The following is a 19,075-nucleotide window of genomic DNA, read 5'->3' on the forward strand; positions in this document are numbered from 1 at the left end:
CAAATGCTTGACCATAAAACGTGTTTTAATACCACACTTCCTTAAAAACACAATTATTCATTGTTGCATCGGAAAAATCGTTAATAAATATATAAAACCGGCGTCACACATGAGCGTATAGCTCCGACGTACGCTGGGTGTGGTAAAAAATCATGTACGCTGCCAATACGCTAGTAATTTTAGATGCATTCAACTGTCAATCATATCTGTATCGTGTAAACAACCAGCTTTAAGCGTGTTTAGGGCGTACGAGAAGCGTACATAAGCGTTTATCGGGCGTTCAAGTAACGTATGTTGGCGTATATCTGGCTTTTGTCTAACGTAGATGAAATGCACGCTACGAAGGAAAAAATGTCCCTGGAACGTATTTGAGACGCGTCCCGTTCGTTTCTGGGACCATAATCCGTGCTTTCGGCGTGTCTGGGACGTTTAATTATAGGGTGTTTGTTACAAACACACCCGCATACGTTTTAGTAAGAGTCGAACGATCTTGGGGCGTATACAACGTGCCCTAAACGTGTCTCAAACTTATCCGCGGCGTTTTCAACGCGCTTGTAGCGTATGCATTACGTGCGTGTAGCGTACTGGGCCCTCGGTCATAAACATTTACTCTGTACTCGGAGTACAAAATTTGTACTCAAAACACCAAATCCAGTATTTTGATTGGTTGATTTCTGAGTCTGAGTACGATAATCATGCTCGAAAGTTTTATGACCGCAAGGCGAGGTATACGTTGACAAACGCTAGAGCTAGATGAAAATTTTTATGCTGCATACAAATTTCCTGGAGTTAAAGCGTTCATCAAGCGTATACCTTTGCATTTCGACGTACTTCAAACTTATACAACGCGCGTTTAACGATTGCTACAGCGTTCCTCTTGCGTGCACCTAACGTATGCGGACTTTGTCAATTTTACCTGTGCGTCTGGTGCATGCCGGTCTATACGCCAATGTGTGACTCCAGAATAACATTTTGTATACAGAACGTATTGCTCGTCGTTATTTTATCTCCAACATGCTTCATAGGGAAAAAATTTAAAAATGGAACGTACCTTTAATAAAACAGAAATGGAACTTAATTATTTTAAATATACTGTTCCCAGACTGAACATAGAAAATGTTAGTGCGAGTGGGGTCCCTTTAAAGTGACCAACGGAACAGAAACGAAACAGAGCAAAACGAAACGAAACACAGCGAAACGAAACGAAACACGGCGAAACGAAACGAAACACGGCGAAACGAAACGAAACATGTAAATTTAGAAACGAAACACAACGAAACGGAACAAAATCTGTATTTTGAGGAACGGATTGCTTTTTCATTTTCCGTCTATAAAAAAGTGCCTAGCTTTGACAGTTGATGTCCTTATCATATATTTTGTAAAATAATTGCATGAAATGTTTTTGATGTTTCGAAAGGTTACTTCTTTCCAAAATTAGTTAGAACCCATCAAAGAATATTTAAGCGTGTATTCCGAGGATCTATTAACAGTATTTTTCTATACCTACCGTCGGTGGTTATCATATAGTACTCCTATATACCGTCTATCAACAGCATTTGTCTATACGTACCGTCGGTGGTTAACATACAATACAGTGCTCCATTACACAGTCTATCAACAGCATTTGTCTATACCTACCGTCGGTGGTTAACATACAATACAGTGTTTCTGTGCACTATCTATCAACAGTATTTTTCTATAAATACCGTCGGTGGTTAACATACAATATAGTACTCCATTACACAGTCTATCAACAGTATTTTTCAAACTTACCGTCGGTGGTTATTACACAATATAGTACTCCATTACACAGTCTATCAACAGTATTTTGCTATACATATCGTCGGTGGTTAACATACCATATAGTACTCTTATATACCGTCTATCAACAGTATATGTCTATACCTACCGTCGGTGGTTAACATACAATATAGTACTCCTATGCACAGTCTATCAAACAGTATTTTTCTATACCTACCGTCGGTGGTTAACATATAATATAGTACTCCTATGCACTATCTATCAACAGTATATGTCTATACCTACCGTCGGTGGTTAACATACAATATAATACTCCTATATACCGTCTATCAACAGTATATGTCTATACCTACCGTCGGTGTTTAACATATAATATAGTACTCCTATATACCGCCTATCAACAGCATTTGTCTATACCTACCGTCGGTGGTTAACATACAATACAGTGCTCCATTACACAGTCTATCAACAGTATTTTTCTATACATACCGTCGGTGGTTAACATACCATATAGTACTCCTATATACCGTCTATCAACAGTATATGTCTATACCTACCGTCGGTGGTTACCATACAATATAGTACTCCTATGCACTATCTATTAACAGTATTTTTCTATACCTACCGTCGGTGGTTAACATACAATATAGTACTCCATTACACAGTCCATCAACAGTATTTTTCTATACATATCGTCGGTGGTTAACATACCATATAGTACTCCTATATACCGTTTATCAACAGTATTTGTCTATACCTACCGTCGGTGGTTAACATACAATACAGTGCTCCATTACACAGTCTATCAACAGCATTTGTCTATACCTACCGTCGGTGGTTAACATACAATACAGTGCTCCATTACACAGTCTATCAACTGCCTTTAGGAAGCTAAGTCCCTATGTTTTCTGGAATCTTAGGAGTGCATTAATCCTTAATTATAGGTACAAACTCACAGACAAGTAACTTTTAACTCAAAATGGTCTATATACATATACATATATATAGTTTTCTTTCACCAAAAGTTCATTTCTGGAATTTATTTGGTTAGTTAAAGTAAACAATGACACCAAAAGCACTATTTTTTGTCAGAGTAGGGCTACTTTTACATACGTTCTAAAATGTAGGGAGTGCATTGGTTGTATCTGTTTATGCTTACCGTCGGATATGATACAATAGAATACAGTACTCCAATATGAAGTCTATAAACAGTATCTGGTAATAACTACCCCTTGCTTCGATATATTCGAAATTTAATTCATGTAGAAGCACCTACTAAAATAATACCGATAATTTAATTTTAAACTCAACAATAATAATTTCTTTTGCATCAAAAAGTATTAACATTACAAATATAATTTTACGATATTCATAAACAGTTTCATTTGTTTTAGTTTCTTGATTCTTTTCAAATCCATGAGATATCTTATTTTAGGTTACTGTTACCTAACGCTGAAATGCAGGTTTCCATCTGTAAACGGTAAAGTCCAAATTAAAGTTAGAATACTCGGTGTTTTTAAATTTGCTTATAAAAATATTTCCAAAGGAGATGTCCTTTTGGCTGTACGGGATGTATACATACGTGTCCAAATTAAAAAGAAATACTCGGCATTTTCAAATTTGCTGGTAAAATTATTTTCAAAGGGGGTGTCTTTTTTGCTGTACGGGATGTATACATACATATCCACGTTAAATTAGGGATACGTCTAATCGTTATCTTCGAGTAAAGAGATTGCCATGAACTCCGCAATTAGAGAACCTTATCAATAAATCGCTAAGGTATCCGAAGGTCGGCTCTAGCAAAACTGAAGTTCTTGTCAATCAAAAAAAGGGGGGCAATTCCAGAGAGACATCTGAAGTTCTTGTCAATCAAAAAAAGGGAGGCGATTCCAGAGAGACATCCAAACCAACTATTATCAAGTGACAGTCCAAATTTTCGTATTTATCTCACTTCACTCCGACTGACCGATTACAGGAACATGATGTCCCTATTGTATTAATTATTTAGTGCTCTCACCGAACTTGGCTGAAATATTTGCCGCTGGGCTGATGGCAAACAACAATCAATCAGTTTCTTTAGGTGCCTTTAAATCTAAATATCATACTATTTTTAATCTAACCAATTAAGTCTGATCGGTAAATTATGTGCGTATATCATTTGCGCCAATTTTTAAAATATCGAAATATCATATTTATTTTTCATTTGTGCCAATTATCAATTTTTTATTTATGCTAAATTAATTCGAACAGGTTAGATCTGATACATTTACTTAGTTTAACCAAACGCAGCAGTTCAATGAGTACATGTTTATGTTATAGATACATGTATATAGATACATGTTGAGCTCATTGATTTAAAGACTTCTGTTACCCGAACATATATTTATTGTTTTAAAATTCCGCTGATATGTCAACAGTTGCATAAGCATTTATTATGTATTGATTATGTATTTCGATTTTCGAAGTTGATTACTGATAAACAGTATTGTAGTATTAGCTTTGAAATTCGTACAGTATTATAAAATCGTTAACTGTATGATCCTGTATGAATCCAAATCATTTCTCTATATTAATCGTGTATAAATGTTTCATATATAGGTCTTATTTGAACATAAAACCGTAAGGAAACAATGAGTACATAGTATAACCAAATATGCATGCAAAAAGCATTTATCATGCAAAATATGCTAAGTGTCTACTGTTACTGTATTGTACATAGCTCAATTCAATTCAATTCAATTCAATTTCAAGTTCATTTTTGTTTTTTCAATTTTCAGCAAAACATGATTTCTAACAATTGAAATGAACTAATGTGCTCTGACGATGACACACAGTAATTGCAACTGCTTCCGGCAATTACACTCATGTTTTTATTTACATCGATGTCAATCATCCAGTAAAGATGAATATTCATTACTACCGTCGGTGCTTAATGTCCCTCTCTGGTTAACTTTAAGTGCAGATCCTTTATTTAAGCAACAGGCCAGAGACAATATATTTCATTTTTGGATATTAAACCGTCTTTGGAGGTATGGAAAGACTATAATAAGCCATAGGCTTTTTTTTAGATGGTTGGACTGATGGCAGGACTTCAAAATACTATAATATGTCAAGACTTCAAAATGCTATAATATAATTCTATATAATTCTTTTTTGCAAAACAAACAAAAAACTATTCTAGTCATAGCAATACAGACACAAAGCAAACATAAGAAAAATCTATAAATGTAAGACTATTACAAATATTTTTATCACATTTTTAATTTAAATTGAATGGCAAACCATTCGTAACTGATTTCCCTTTGGATGATTTTACTGTATGGTCTAATCGAATTAGAAACACTTGATCAAGTGCCCTTTATTTCATAATTTCATTAAAAATTAATAATTTTCATTTCAGGTGTTCTTGGTTAAACAAAAGCGACCAGTAAAATCATGTATATTAAAAATTGCATTGGACATGGCATCAAAATCAATTCACTAACGACACTAACAATTAATGAACTAGAACTGACAAAACGTCTGCTTCGTATACAAATTTAAACATTGTACACTTTAGTTTCGTATCAATAATGGCAGACAGTGATCACAAAACGTTAGCGACATTATGGGGAGAATTTAGCCAAACAACAGGATTCCATGGTGTAAATAAACTTGCAAACGGCAATAAATTAAGATGGTAATGTAGAAATATTTTCAACATTTTGTTATTGTGTTGATGCTATACTAAATAACTACCGTTAATTGTTATGTCGTTACTTCCTTTTGGAAATAGCTGGGTCCACCGCCAATTTGTTATAATTTGTATATGTACTATTAGGAGTAGGTTTTATTTCATTTGATGACTTTTTATAGATATTCCGCTGAAAGATTTTGCAAATTTTACTGAAATAGCGATAATGACTTCATAAGGCAAAGTCGACATATACAGAAAGACGCATTTGGCTTAGTTCTGTATATAAAATGAGACCGACAATGTTCATGCTTATTTATGTTTTTCAAAATAACGACTAAGTTCAAAACTTAAAATATCCTAATAAGACGCTAAAATTAAAGTTGAAATAAATTAATTTTAAATGATATGATTTTATACTTGTTTTATGTTCTTTTGTTTAATAATTCTGTTAATTTAGTTCATACGGTTTTTGAAGTTTATCATCAGTCGTACACCAAAATGAAAAATACGCTATTGCATTGGTTTGACAATGACAATGTTTTGGTGTACGCTGTTGGAAGCAATATATTCTGATAAAATTTAATTTTGGATGTAACACGTCTTCTGATTAGCTGAATATTTTTGTCTATGATTGTAATATTTTTTTAAATTTTGACACTCACACAACCACGGAAACTGTCTATTAGTGACATTTATTATTATTATTGTTATTATTATTATTCTTCTTATTATTATTATTTTACAAGCACTGTAGTGGATTTATGTCTTTTATAATAGATTTGGAGTAACCACATACCCGTTTCCTAGGTGACATACGCCAATTGTCTTAGTAGCATGAAGTGTATCAATACACCAACATTATTGATATTAAGTTAGTTATTATGATTGACAAAGTTTTCCCCAATGTCCAATGGCAAATATGTCATGAATATTTATGACGAGAAAATTAAAAATTTAAATCGGACATGCAGGTTTAGAAAAGTTGGTCACCTGAATGAAAAACAAGAACTTTAGGCTGAGACAAGAGGGAGCAAGGGAAAGGACACGCATCTTACCCTTAACAGGACACTTACATACACGAGCCCTTCAAGAGTTGTTTCAAGGTTTCCTGATAGTACAGAGTGCGCAGGACCCTCCCTTCATGAGACAATTGGATTTAACGTCCCCATTCCTTCCGGGCGTTGCATGCAAAGCTAAACGGATGCGATTTACGTTTGGTGGTAGAAATCTATGTGGCCTTTATTAATATACCCTAGTATGTAAAAGTCGTTTGGGTAAACAAAAAGATATATCCAAATAAAATCGGTTTAGAGGTAATTAGTCAAACACCAATGATTTCTCTATTTCCACGTACCTGTCTGAAGTATAAACATTCACCAACAAGCTTCAAGTCGAAGTTTTTAAATGCAGAAGTAGCATGTATAAATAGTCTGTTACCAATAGCACAAGAATGTGAAGTAAAAAGAATCGCTAACACCATCGGGTTTTAAAAATATTTATATATTTCAAAATATAACTGAGAAGATTTAATCATTATGACTGGTTCCCAGTCCTTTGTCTGTCTTGCTCTGACAGATATAAGACAACAAGGCCGACTCAGATCCGTATGTTGCAACGGAGAAAACAAACGATCATTATAAATGTTATGAAAACAATCAAATCCTGGATAATTAATGATTTTGCAGATACTACAGTGGCAGTTTTAAACACTGGTAGTAAAACACTATAAAAACAAAATTGGTGAGCTCGAAGCGGTGTTCAGGGTTAATATCAATCAGAAACAATTAGAGCTACATGAATATGCCGTTAGTAAATAAATTGTGCATTATGAATATTGGAATTAATCGTCCGTAGTTAAACACTATAAAAAAATTAACAAAGTTGTTGGGCTCCAAGCGGTGTTCAGGGTTGATGTCTACCAGAAACAATTAGAAGTGTATACCGTAAGTAAATAAAATGATCACTATGAATATTGCAATTAATCGTCATCAGAAGCGATTAAAGCTAAATAAATAAATAAAATTCTTATTATAAATATTGGAAATATGATACAGTCGAGATATAACATTTTACTGGTAACGGTTATGAAATTTTCAATAAATAGTATGTCAGAATATATATAAATATATCTGGTAATCTCAAGGTTTCTTTTTACGATTGATTGATTGATTGTTTTTTTTTTATGATCTAACGCCACATTCAGCACTATTTACTATTCCGTGGCGGTCAGTTTTTATTGCTGTAGGAAACCGGAGTGTCCGGAGAGAACCACTGCCCTTTGGTAGGAAATATGACCATCCTATTCAATTAAGATTGGCATCCACTGCACTTGCCACGTGCGGGGCTAAAACTTACAACATGCAGTGTTGACAGGTTAGTGGAACAGTAGCTGAACAACTTAGACCACTCTACCACCCCCGCCCTGGTTTGTTTACGAAAAGAACATAGCTCAATTGTTTTATGGAATTGAATGAAATGGTGAAATTATCAAATTATTATATTGTGTATGTTTTGGATTTTTCAGCTTGTTTTGGCTTTGTTCGTTTCTTGCATGCGCTATATACCTGACTTATGTTATGATTCAAGAATTAGAAAATTACTACAATTACCCTACCTACACAACACTTGAAGAGGAGAGACATTTTGAAATTGAATTTCCTGCAGTAACTATTTGTAATTTAAATTCATTAAGCAAATCATTAGTCTTGAATGATTCTAGAGTTGAAAATTACTATTTAAGTATTGGACCACGAGAGATATTTGGTTTGTACAACGAGTTCAATTGGAGTGATCCATTTTATGAACAAAACGGATTTTTCAGCAACAGAACAGTGGAAGACATCTTATTGGAACATAAGGGATTACATTTTGGTTTGTTTAATTTCTTTATGTTTGATCAAACCGCCTACCTGGATTCCAAAGAATATTTCTCTGTGGAGTTAAAACCGAACGGACCATGCCTTACTTCAAACAAAACCAAAATATTCCAAACTTCATATACAGGGTCCGAATACAACTTTGTAATGTGGTTGAATGTAGACCGTGAGAACAGTTATTTTGGTCAGTGGTTAGGAGAAGGGGTGCAGGTAATATGCTTTTATTACACATTTACTATAATTCAGAACAAAAATATATATAATAGTTCGAATAAGTGACTGTGTATTTACATGTACATAAATTTAACAGTTTCTGAGTTCAGCAACGTATGTCATGAGTTCATACAGTTTACAAGACAATGTTAAAAAAATAATTCAATTGTTTTATTTCGAATCAAGTGCCACTTCTTTGAAAAATAAAATATTGCCACGTAAAAATACCCCTCATATGTGCTAAACCGTAGCCTAGGGGAAAAAATCGGACATTTGGCAATATTTCATCCAAATACCCATACAAAAGAAATTATGCAAAAACACATTGAACTGGATTGTCTTTTCGATTCTTTATTAAAGAGCAATTTAACGATTTTTTAAAATCTTGGAATATCATAAAAAATCAATTTAATGACTTATTCTTCAAGCCATTTTACCGATCGTCCTTGATAAACAATCAAAAAAGATTTATGGAGCACGTGAAAAATAAGTGAGATGATAGCGCTTTGTTTATCTGTTTGTTAACTTCATATTTTCCATGCGTTCCCATTAGTTAATTAAACTTTGTCATAGCAGTTGTTAAAGGAAATGGTGTATTTAATGTTTTATTTCAGAACAGATTTATACCATCTTACTTTTCATCACGGTTTTCCTCTCATACTTGTGCTGTGCGCTTGCCAAATTTTAACGAAATGTGTATAGGTTAAATTCACTGCATATGGAAAAGCTGTTAGAGAATAAGAGTACGGGAAGACTATAATTTAATAGCAGTAAAATGACTTTTTTATAAAACCGACTTTTGACTCCGGATTATATAATTTGTTCGCTACCTAATCTGTGGTTGGACATCCTGGTACTCGGTCAAGTAAGAGCAACCAAAAGGAAGTAAAATCAAATACATAATCTGTGTAATTTGGGGAAGGGGCGAAAGCTTACTGTTTGTTTTTATCATTTTGTCGTATAATGAAACATCAAACAGTTTTTTCCCCAAAAAAATGTACCGATTAAGCTTGATTTTACTTCTTTACATTTCTCTTGCTTGACCGAATACCAGGATGTCCTACAAAAGAGAAGGTAACCTGTCGAAAAAATATAAACTTCGGAGTCAAAAGTCGGTAATATGAAAATAGTCTATTTCTGAAGATTTGGATAAAATAAAGGATTTTCATTTAACCGTCTTGTATAGTAAATCTTAGCCATGTATATAGAACATATTCAACTTTTTTGTTAAATTTGAAGGATCATATATCTGCAAACTTCATATTTTGTGATCTAATCGGCAAACCTCTGCAGATTCTGCTACACTATATTTAATGTTAAGATTGTTAGATTTGCTGATCGAGGACAGATTAACAATTTTATTTACATACAAAAGTTAAGTTTTTATAATTGCGGTCGACCAGGATGAAGGTCTGAAAATGTGGACTGCCATTTGAAAATGATGATATATTAAACAGGGACAATGATTTAGGCTTGCAATAGGCCACCTACGAATCCCTCAATATTTGTTGCAAGGGCTATTAACGTGCAGAGTGCTTTGCCTTCTCTCTACATGAATCATCGGATTGACGTCCCAATTCTGACGTGACATGATATACACCCAGCCCAGCCAAATGGACGCCCCACTTTTCAAGGGTTTTACCGATGGTCTGAAGAAAACCAAAAGTGACCATATTTCTATACCAAAGTCAACGTTTGGCTGTGGAATGGTATTTGCCATTAGCCTTTATTAAGCGTAATTTGTGCCTAAATAATTTGTACATGCAGGGACAACAACTGTTCACACATTGAAGATTTATGATTATCTTCGTGTAAATTATCGCACTATTGGTGTAGATGGATTATTATGATGAATATGGACTTCTAATCATTTTTCACTATGCTCGTGTTTTCCGAACAAAACACTAAAATGTAATTGGAAAATTGTTGGTCGCGTAATGTGTTTGTATAAAGCATAACAACAACTTCAGTTAAACGCAAAACCTGGTATTTCTCTTTTAGTTCACAGTTCATGACAAGAATGAAGATCCCCACTTTCAAGGTTCCAGTGGATACTATGTTGAACCAGGACACGAGTATTACGGTGCACTTAGGAAATACACTGTAAGTTATTCTGTCGACAAATATTACGTGAATCATACATGTGGACGTCTGATGGGAGAGTAACGTCAACCTAATTTGATTAGAGATTCACGCATGTACTTTTTCACAAATTTTGTCTTTGGCAATTCATAATTTAACTATTACAACTTTTTGGCAAATTTTTATGTAACATTATTCAGTAATTTAGGGCAAAGATTGAAAAGATTTCATATTAGTAATTTAAATAGTTTGAGTTTGCTTCAAATCAGGGATGGGGTCAATTACTTCAAAATGTAATCGATTAAATTACAATTGCTTTGCTTATTTAATGTAATCGATTACATTACATTACACCTAAATACAAATGTGATTGATTACATTAGATTACTTTTCTTTTAAGTAATCATGATTTGTTTTTATTACTTACGATTACATTGTATAATGTGATATTAAAGATTTTTTTATATAAAACTTTTTTTTCCTTCTACTTTTTGTGATTTTGTGATAAATACATGTATCTTTTGTAACATCCTTTGCTTTTCTATTATCTTGAATATATTCATGATAGTTTAAAGAACTTTGACTTGGAGTAGTGTAACATGTGTATTATTTGATAGCATAGACAAGTGTCATTTCGCATTGAAAAACTCATTGTTCTCATTAAAATATCTATGGACATCAAAATATATACAAATTGTAAAAAAAAAAATTGTTCTCAATACTATTATTATTTAGGTTGGCTCATTTATGTCGGTCATCAAAGTCAAAATTAAATTCAAATCCCCCAAATTAATGATCTCTACTATTGAATGGCCATGTAGATATAATAAAATTTTGTGTAAACTAAAATTGGAGTTTATATCAGAAGTGATTTATAGGGGAACACAAAATGTTTTCAAAGCAAATTCTTATTAAAGAAGAAAAATGAAACATTTGGACGGTAATTTCATTTAGTGATCAACTGTTTACAAAACAAATCGCATATTTTCATTCTACATTCACAAGCTTGATTATTTTAAACTTGTTGTATAGAAGATAAGATTAATCGCTGTAAATACTACTTTGATAAATTTGTTATTCATGCTTGAATATCAAAAACTATTTCCATATACAAAATTTGTAATCAGTAAGTAATTACATGAATGTAATTTAAAAGTAATCATGATTAAAGCTGTTTAAATTACGATAACATGTAAAAAAAAAATGCATAATTACGAATTACATTGCAAAATGTCATCAATTACAGCCGATTACGATTACCCCATGCCTGCTTTAAATATACACAGTGACTTTTCTTGTAGACTGTGTAATGTTTTAGTATCTTGTTTGTTTTTGTTATCTATAATATCGTAATGTTCAAGCTGGTTACTTTTCCTGTACAGATTATAAGTGTTATATCTCGGAATTTCATGAACCTATTTTAATGGAACTACACAGTAAAGTTAACCAGTATGTGCAGATTTGCAATCAGGATATGGCACTTTCAGGAAGGCTACCGTTGCCTTAGAAACTGCTAAAATGCGAAAAGTGGAAAGTGTTACAAACTCAATTAAACTTTACACAAATATTAATTGGCATGTGCAGACTTTCCATTTGACTTTGGAATTTTCAAAATGGTCGCCGTTACCATGGAAACAGCGAAATTATCCAAAATTCAAAATGCTCCAAACTTAATGAAAATTTACAAAAATGTTAATTGGCATGTGTAGATGTGCTGTTTAATTAGGAATTTTCAAAATAGCTGCCGTTACCCTGGCAATTGGGGAACGGACGAGTGTGCAATTCGCTATTTCTCGAAATTGCAAATATAGTTGTCATTGTTATCTGGCAAATATGATCATGTTGATGAAGATGACAGATCTTTGATAGTTTCTATTTATTAGTTTTTCATAATTAAAAGCAAGATATCTTGTATTAACAATTGTCTATTATTAAAGACTGCATGCTAGTCTGTAAATGTCCTTTCATTATATGTGTCGTTTCAAATGCCAAAAAAAAAAACAAAATTAAAAAAAAAAAAACCACAACAAAAACAACAAAACATGACACAGAAAACTTACTATAAAGCCACACAAACCTTACTGGAGATAAGATTTGCAACACGTATAGAAATAAAGGAAAGAATAACAGATTGAACACCCGTGCAACGTACTAACCTGTGATATATATATTCTGTGACGTCACATGATGATGCAGTAAGTATATTCACAGTAAACATTTTAACTTTGATTAGTAATCGTTCTGTAGTCAGAAACTATATATATATATATATATATATATGCACAGTAACAACAAAACAATCCGAACAAGCTCATGATGGGTCCACATTCTCTCTACTTTAACTACGCGTGGACTCAGATACAAAGATGACAAAGTTGACATGTATACGCGCACAAGAGTGTATACCATAGCTTAACTGATTAGCGAGTAAGCAGATGCACTGTCTTGTGTTTGTTAATGCCTGTCTAATAAATCTAATGATAGAAAAGTAAATAAAATTTTGAAGGCACTTCAATCAACAAAGTAATCATGGGATTTTCACTTCGAGTGGTCCGAAATGCTAGAAATTGAAATTCAATTTATTAACATAAAAAAAACCATTTAATGCTAATTTCGTTTCTTGCATTGTGAGCACATAACTGGCGTCAGAAAAAATTACTTTTATTACATTGTACTTGATATACAACGTATATGGCAGTCTTCTTCGTAAAACTTAAGAACATATACTTTTAGTATAAATATTTGCCAGAACCGTTTAGAGCAACACCGACAGAGTTCTGCAGAGAATCTTTTGTGGATGAAGAGCAGTATTTTTCAACAAAGTGTTGGAAGGAATGCTATGTCAGATATATTCATGAGGCCTGTAATTGTATTGATTTTGATTACAAAGGTAGTTATATGTGAAAATATTTTCTAGTAGATATGTCGCGGATGAATATATTTTTAAAGCGTGTAGAGACAGACATAAGAAGTACGTTCCACCTGCAAATCGATTGATGGTTTACGGTAAATGGACATTGAATTTCCCCTGCTTTCCAACCTGTGAAATCCTCAATTTATTAACTTGGTTCCGCCACTTATGCATCCAAAGTAGCTATAGTAAATCGGGAAGGTACCACATTACTCCTTCTGGCAGTGATATATTATTTACATGCTAAGGATTTTTACTAGTGAATTTTGAGATTAGTATATTAATTATCTTCGAGAAAAAACAAAAAACATACGTTATTTCCTATTATGATAACAAATGGTAAAAAAACACAACCAATGCTCTGTTAGTTCAAAAGACAGATACATAATGAATTAGAATTGATATTATCTGAAGTAAAATGTCTCTTATGAATTATAAATTGGGATTAAATTTTTCTTGTTTGCCTCAATTATAAAGAGCAAAATAGCTTGAAACGTAAAACAATGATTAATCTGAACCAATACTAGGACCATTTAGACTTAAAGAGAACCTCGACCTTAAGGCTTTGCTTTGGACATTGACTGATTATATTTAAAATGTTGTTGACATTATACATATCGTAAACATGAATAATTGATAGAAATATTTTACAATGAGTTACAATGTTAAACTGTCCTATTATGATATAGATGTACATGTATACTAAGTATTGAAATTTTATAAATATTTTATGAGCCATCTACTTTGACATAGAACATAATTATGATGCAAATTTCAGCTATACGACGGATAATTAATCTTAACCGTTTGAACGAAATACATGAACAATGTGTAAAGCAGTGTTGATTATTGAGTAAACAAAGACAAAAAAAAAAATTCATGGTCAACCTAGAAAACGAGCAATTATGTCAAATCAAATCTTGGTATTGCATTTTCAAATTAAGCCTATCAAGATTGTATATATAACCTTATTTACAATTTATGATATACAGGGTAAAATATCTTGAATCAGGGTAAAATGTTGTTTTGTTTATTTGTAGATTACCCAATTTGTTCTAAGTATGACTATTTCAAGTGCGCAAGACCAGCAAAAGGTATATTATGCGGAAGGAAGTCAGAAAGGGCAGGGCAGTAAAGTATATAAGTTTAGAATATAAGGAAAAAAATGCATTTCGTAAAGAATACATGTTAAATTAAGTAGTATACCGATGTTCAATCTCAAACCGAGTCAATAAATCAAGTTTACAAATAAAAACTGAGGGAATATCATGAGTTCCAAAAGGAGTGAGACCAAGTGCGTCGACAGATTAAGTGTCTCCTACGGTTAAGGTCACCAGTTATATTTATAAAGTTGCAAGCCGGATTGTAAATGAAAGGAGAAATTGCAAAGATGCATTAGGTGATTTGGACTTGAAGTTGTCAATGGGATTCTACAACATATATTTGGAGTTGCTACTTTTGCTCGAATTAGGTGTTTTGGTCGCTTTAGGTGTGATATAGGTATAAGAGATAATTGGTACAGACTGGTCTTTAAAGAAAGGAGGAAATTGATGATACTGTCTTTAATGTTTTATGATGACGGATACGGCCTAAATTGGTGGCCTCAAAGGACCATTGTTAACAAAAACTGATCAAATACATCAGGCACGGTTTGTAAACATAATACTCGTCAGTGGCGCTCGAATTAAAACAGTTGCAAGGCACAATCAATTACGAAGTTGAAGAGTATTAAAAAATCATGTCATTTAATTCCAACTGGTCTGCAATGCTTTTGATGGGCACAATCCAAGATGATAACTATAATAGGTTGGTACTGATTAGCATATACATGTGTGACAGAGCAATCATAACATATTTATTTTGTATAAATAATTTAGTTTTGAAATTTTCATTTTTCCAAAACCAAGTTTAAAATTTTAGAGAAAAATTGATAATAGATATAGGAAGATGTGGTATGAGTGCAAATGAGACAACTCTCCATCCAAGTTACAATTTATAAAAGTAACTGAAAACCATTATAGGTCAAGGTACGGCCTTCAACACGGAGCATTGGCTCACACAGAACAGCAAGTTATAAAGGGCCCCAAAAAATTACTAGTGTAAAACCATTCAAACGGAAAAACCAACGGTCTAATCTATATAAAAACGAGAAACGAGAAACACGTATGAACTACATAAACAGACGACAACTACTGTAATCAGATTCCTGACTTAGGACAGGTGCAAACATTTGCAGCGGGATTAAACGTTTTAATGGTACCAAACCTTCTCCCTTTTCTGAAACAATAGTTTATAAGTTATAAGTTTATATAACGTATTGAAATCATTCTAGAATCGATGACGATAAGATTTAAAAAGAAATACCAAGGATTTGTATAGATTTGTGCATTTGTATCACTATACATGTCCTTAGAAATACCAAGCGACCAAAAGTGCAATGTATACTTGAAAACTAGAATTTACTAAACATAATTTTTTCCATTTGTATTTTTTGTTTTTCTGTCCATTAATTGCTTTGAAAATTAGTCCAGGTATTCAGTAAATTGCATTTTCAAATATAACGCCTTCCTGTTACTATTACATACGTTAAACTAATACGAAAAAAGACGGTTTTTATATTACACTGTGTTTTGTAATTTTCATAGGAGAATTTTATGGAAACTCCAAAATGAAGACAGGTTGCCATTGTCCGCCTGCATGTTCTAGCACACGATACGAAGTAACACTTTCTTCATCCATATTTCCGTCGGACTTCTACAATGATTTTCTTTTGAAGGCGGTTACTGAAGTCGAACGGGATTTCTACAGGTAATAACGTAAATGGCGGGAATAATTTCACTTAAATTAGATGCGCATTTCGTAAAAGCTCTGTGATCAATTTCGGGTGTATTAACATTGGTACCTTTAATGTTACTAACGTCTTTCAGGGATGCTCGAAGCCGTAATGTTATAAATTTCAAAACTTAATACAACCTTGTAGAGCTGGTAAAACAAAAAAGGACTAATTTTGAACTATATCTATTTTTTTTATGTTTGAAGGTATAAGATAATTTATATATTTTTCTTTTACTAGGGAACACATGTTGGAGGAAGTTTATACAAAATGTAATAAATGCTTGAATAGATTTTATGTAACTTGGTTTCCTGCACATGACTGCCATTCCAAAAAGGCGCTTTTAATTATAACACTTTTCCTTACCGATCAATTGTCTGTAAACTTTATGGTAGTTTTAACATATAGGGTATTCTTATGACGGGTGTTGCAGACCAAGCAGGAACCACTTTTATTGTTTGAACACCTGGTTTCTTTCTTTGTGTTTTTTTTTTCAAATCTCAGGTGCCAATTATTAAAATCTCGTCTGATTTACGCATTATTTATTCAGACACAATAAATGCCTTTATTAAAATTTTTTTTCACCTTTCAGAAAGAATTTTATCGTCATTCACATCTACTTTGATGAACTAAAAACCACAATTGTAAAACAGTCACCTGTCTATGGATCTTCGGTGGAGATTTTTGGTTAGTTTTATATGTGATTACGTTTAAAATTCACTACAACCTTATTGTGTTAAATGAAAATACCAAATTTCGGGCGTCTGAAGCACTTTTCTGGGTAAACCTTTAGCATGCATGCTTTCAAAACTGTATAAACACGTAGAACCGTTAGAAGCTATATACTAGTATCCAAAAAGGACATAAAAAGAATAGAAAAATTTGTCTAAGGTCAACTTCGAATGAGAGAGTTACCTGTTAAAGATATATTATCTATATTCCCAAAACCTAATGGAATACTAATATTTTACTAATATTTTTACAAAACAAATAAAAAAAATGTTTAATTTACATAAGATGTGGTATGAGTGCAAATGAGACACTTCCCCATCCAAGTCACAATGTATTAAAAGTTAACAATTATAGCTTAAAGTATGGCCTTCAACACGGAGCCTTGTCTCACACCGAAAAGCAAGCTATAAAGGGCCCCAAAATGACTAGTGTAAAACAATTCAAACAGGAATTTATGATCTATGACACAATATAAATATAATATTAAAACGTAGGGGCCTATATAACTTAGACGTTACAGGTAGCAATAATAAAGATGTAGGACATGTAGGAAGAGTGTCAAAAAGACAATCCTTACCTAGGACAAAATGACGTTAAATAAAACAACGTACACAGGTAAATTTATATATAATAAGTTTGTTGTTAGAAGTACGGAATGAATTATAAATTACCAATGTTATTTTGAAAGAGTGCATTTATGTGTAGACTTGACCTTTCACTCATAACTATATTAACACAAAGTCCTTTTAACATTCTTATGAGTTAGCTGTATTAAAGCATCAATACACAATTCCTCAAATTTAATTTGTTTTCGTTGAATCTGATTGATACGCCTAATCGGTATATGATATCCATTTTTGTCTGTTATTTTCAGGAAATCTCGGGGGACAGATGGGATTATTCCTAGGAGCTAGTATTCTCACCATTACCGAACTTGGAGAATTTTTGGGGTTTGTTTTATGGTTTATCTGGAAGAAATGCAAGAATGGAAATCGTACAAACTTTTCACAAGAAAAGAATGTCAATGCCACGCTCGAAGAAATGTAAACATGTGTAGTCATGAATTATAAAGAAAGTTAACTTGTATATTTATGATCTTTGTTACCCTTAATTGTAAACAAATGTAATACAATTATATCAATAAACTCATCAATGGTACATGAATTGAAATTTTGTACACCAGACGAGTGTTTCATCTACAAAAGACTCATACGCGACGCTCGAATCAGAAAAGTTAAAAGGCCAAATAAAGTAGTAAGTTGAAGAGCATTAAAGACTCAAAATTCAAAAAGGTTTTGACAAATACAGCTTAGGTAACCTATTCCTGGGAGATAGAAATCCTTAGTATTTCGAATTATTCAAAGTTTTTATAAACAGTTAATTTATAATTATAACCATATAAATGATAATTCATGCCAACACAAAAGGGCTGACTACTGGGCTGGTAATGACCCTAGGGGAGAAACCCCCAACAGCAGTGGCATCGACCCAGTGGTTGTAAATAAACTCATCATAGATACAAGGATTAAAATTTTGTACGCCAGACGCGCGTTTCGTCTCTTAAAGACTCATCAGTGACGTTCGAATCCAAAATGTTAAATAGGCCAAATAAAGTACAAAGTTGAAAATCATTGAGGATAAAAAATTTCGAAACGTTTTGCCAAATACATCTAAGGTAATCTATCCCTGGGGATAGAACATATATTACAATGTATATTTTGATTCGGAGTTTTTGTATGCCCTTATTTTTCTTTGTTTTTTTAACTACCTTGACAAAAATGTTTGACTGAATAAAACATAAAAATGTAGATTTTTCATGAACAATAAGTCGCACTTCGGACTTTGTTTGCAATATGTTTATGTAATTTGTCGCGAAAATAAACAGATCATCACTAAATTGTATTTTAGGTAACAATTTATTATCCTCATTTGGAATCCAAAATTATTGCCATTTCTTAGGCCTCTGGTCTGACCAGAGTTGTTTATAGACA

General features: G+C 32.7%; 1 protein-coding gene across 1 annotated transcript; it reads left to right on the forward strand.

The window, feature by feature from the left end:
* Positions 1-8,013: 8,013 nt before the first annotated feature.
* On the forward strand, positions 8,014-18,242 carry LOC127702044 (acid-sensing ion channel 3-like). The gene is made up of 6 exons (XM_052206045.1): positions 8,014-8,200; positions 13,358-13,471; positions 14,560-14,613; positions 16,165-16,327; positions 16,945-17,039; positions 17,959-18,242. Exons 1-6 carry the CDS (start codon positions 8,014-8,016, stop codon positions 18,129-18,131), a joined length of 786 nt encoding a protein of 261 aa, XP_052062005.1. The 3' UTR covers positions 18,132-18,242.
* Positions 18,243-19,075: the final 833 nt, after the last annotated feature.

This window comes from Mytilus californianus, unplaced genomic scaffold (assembly GCF_021869535.1).
Source record: "Mytilus californianus isolate M0D057914Y unplaced genomic scaffold, xbMytCali1.0.p SCAF_5, whole genome shotgun sequence".
Classification (NCBI taxonomy): Eukaryota; Metazoa; Mollusca; class Bivalvia; order Mytilida; family Mytilidae; genus Mytilus; species Mytilus californianus.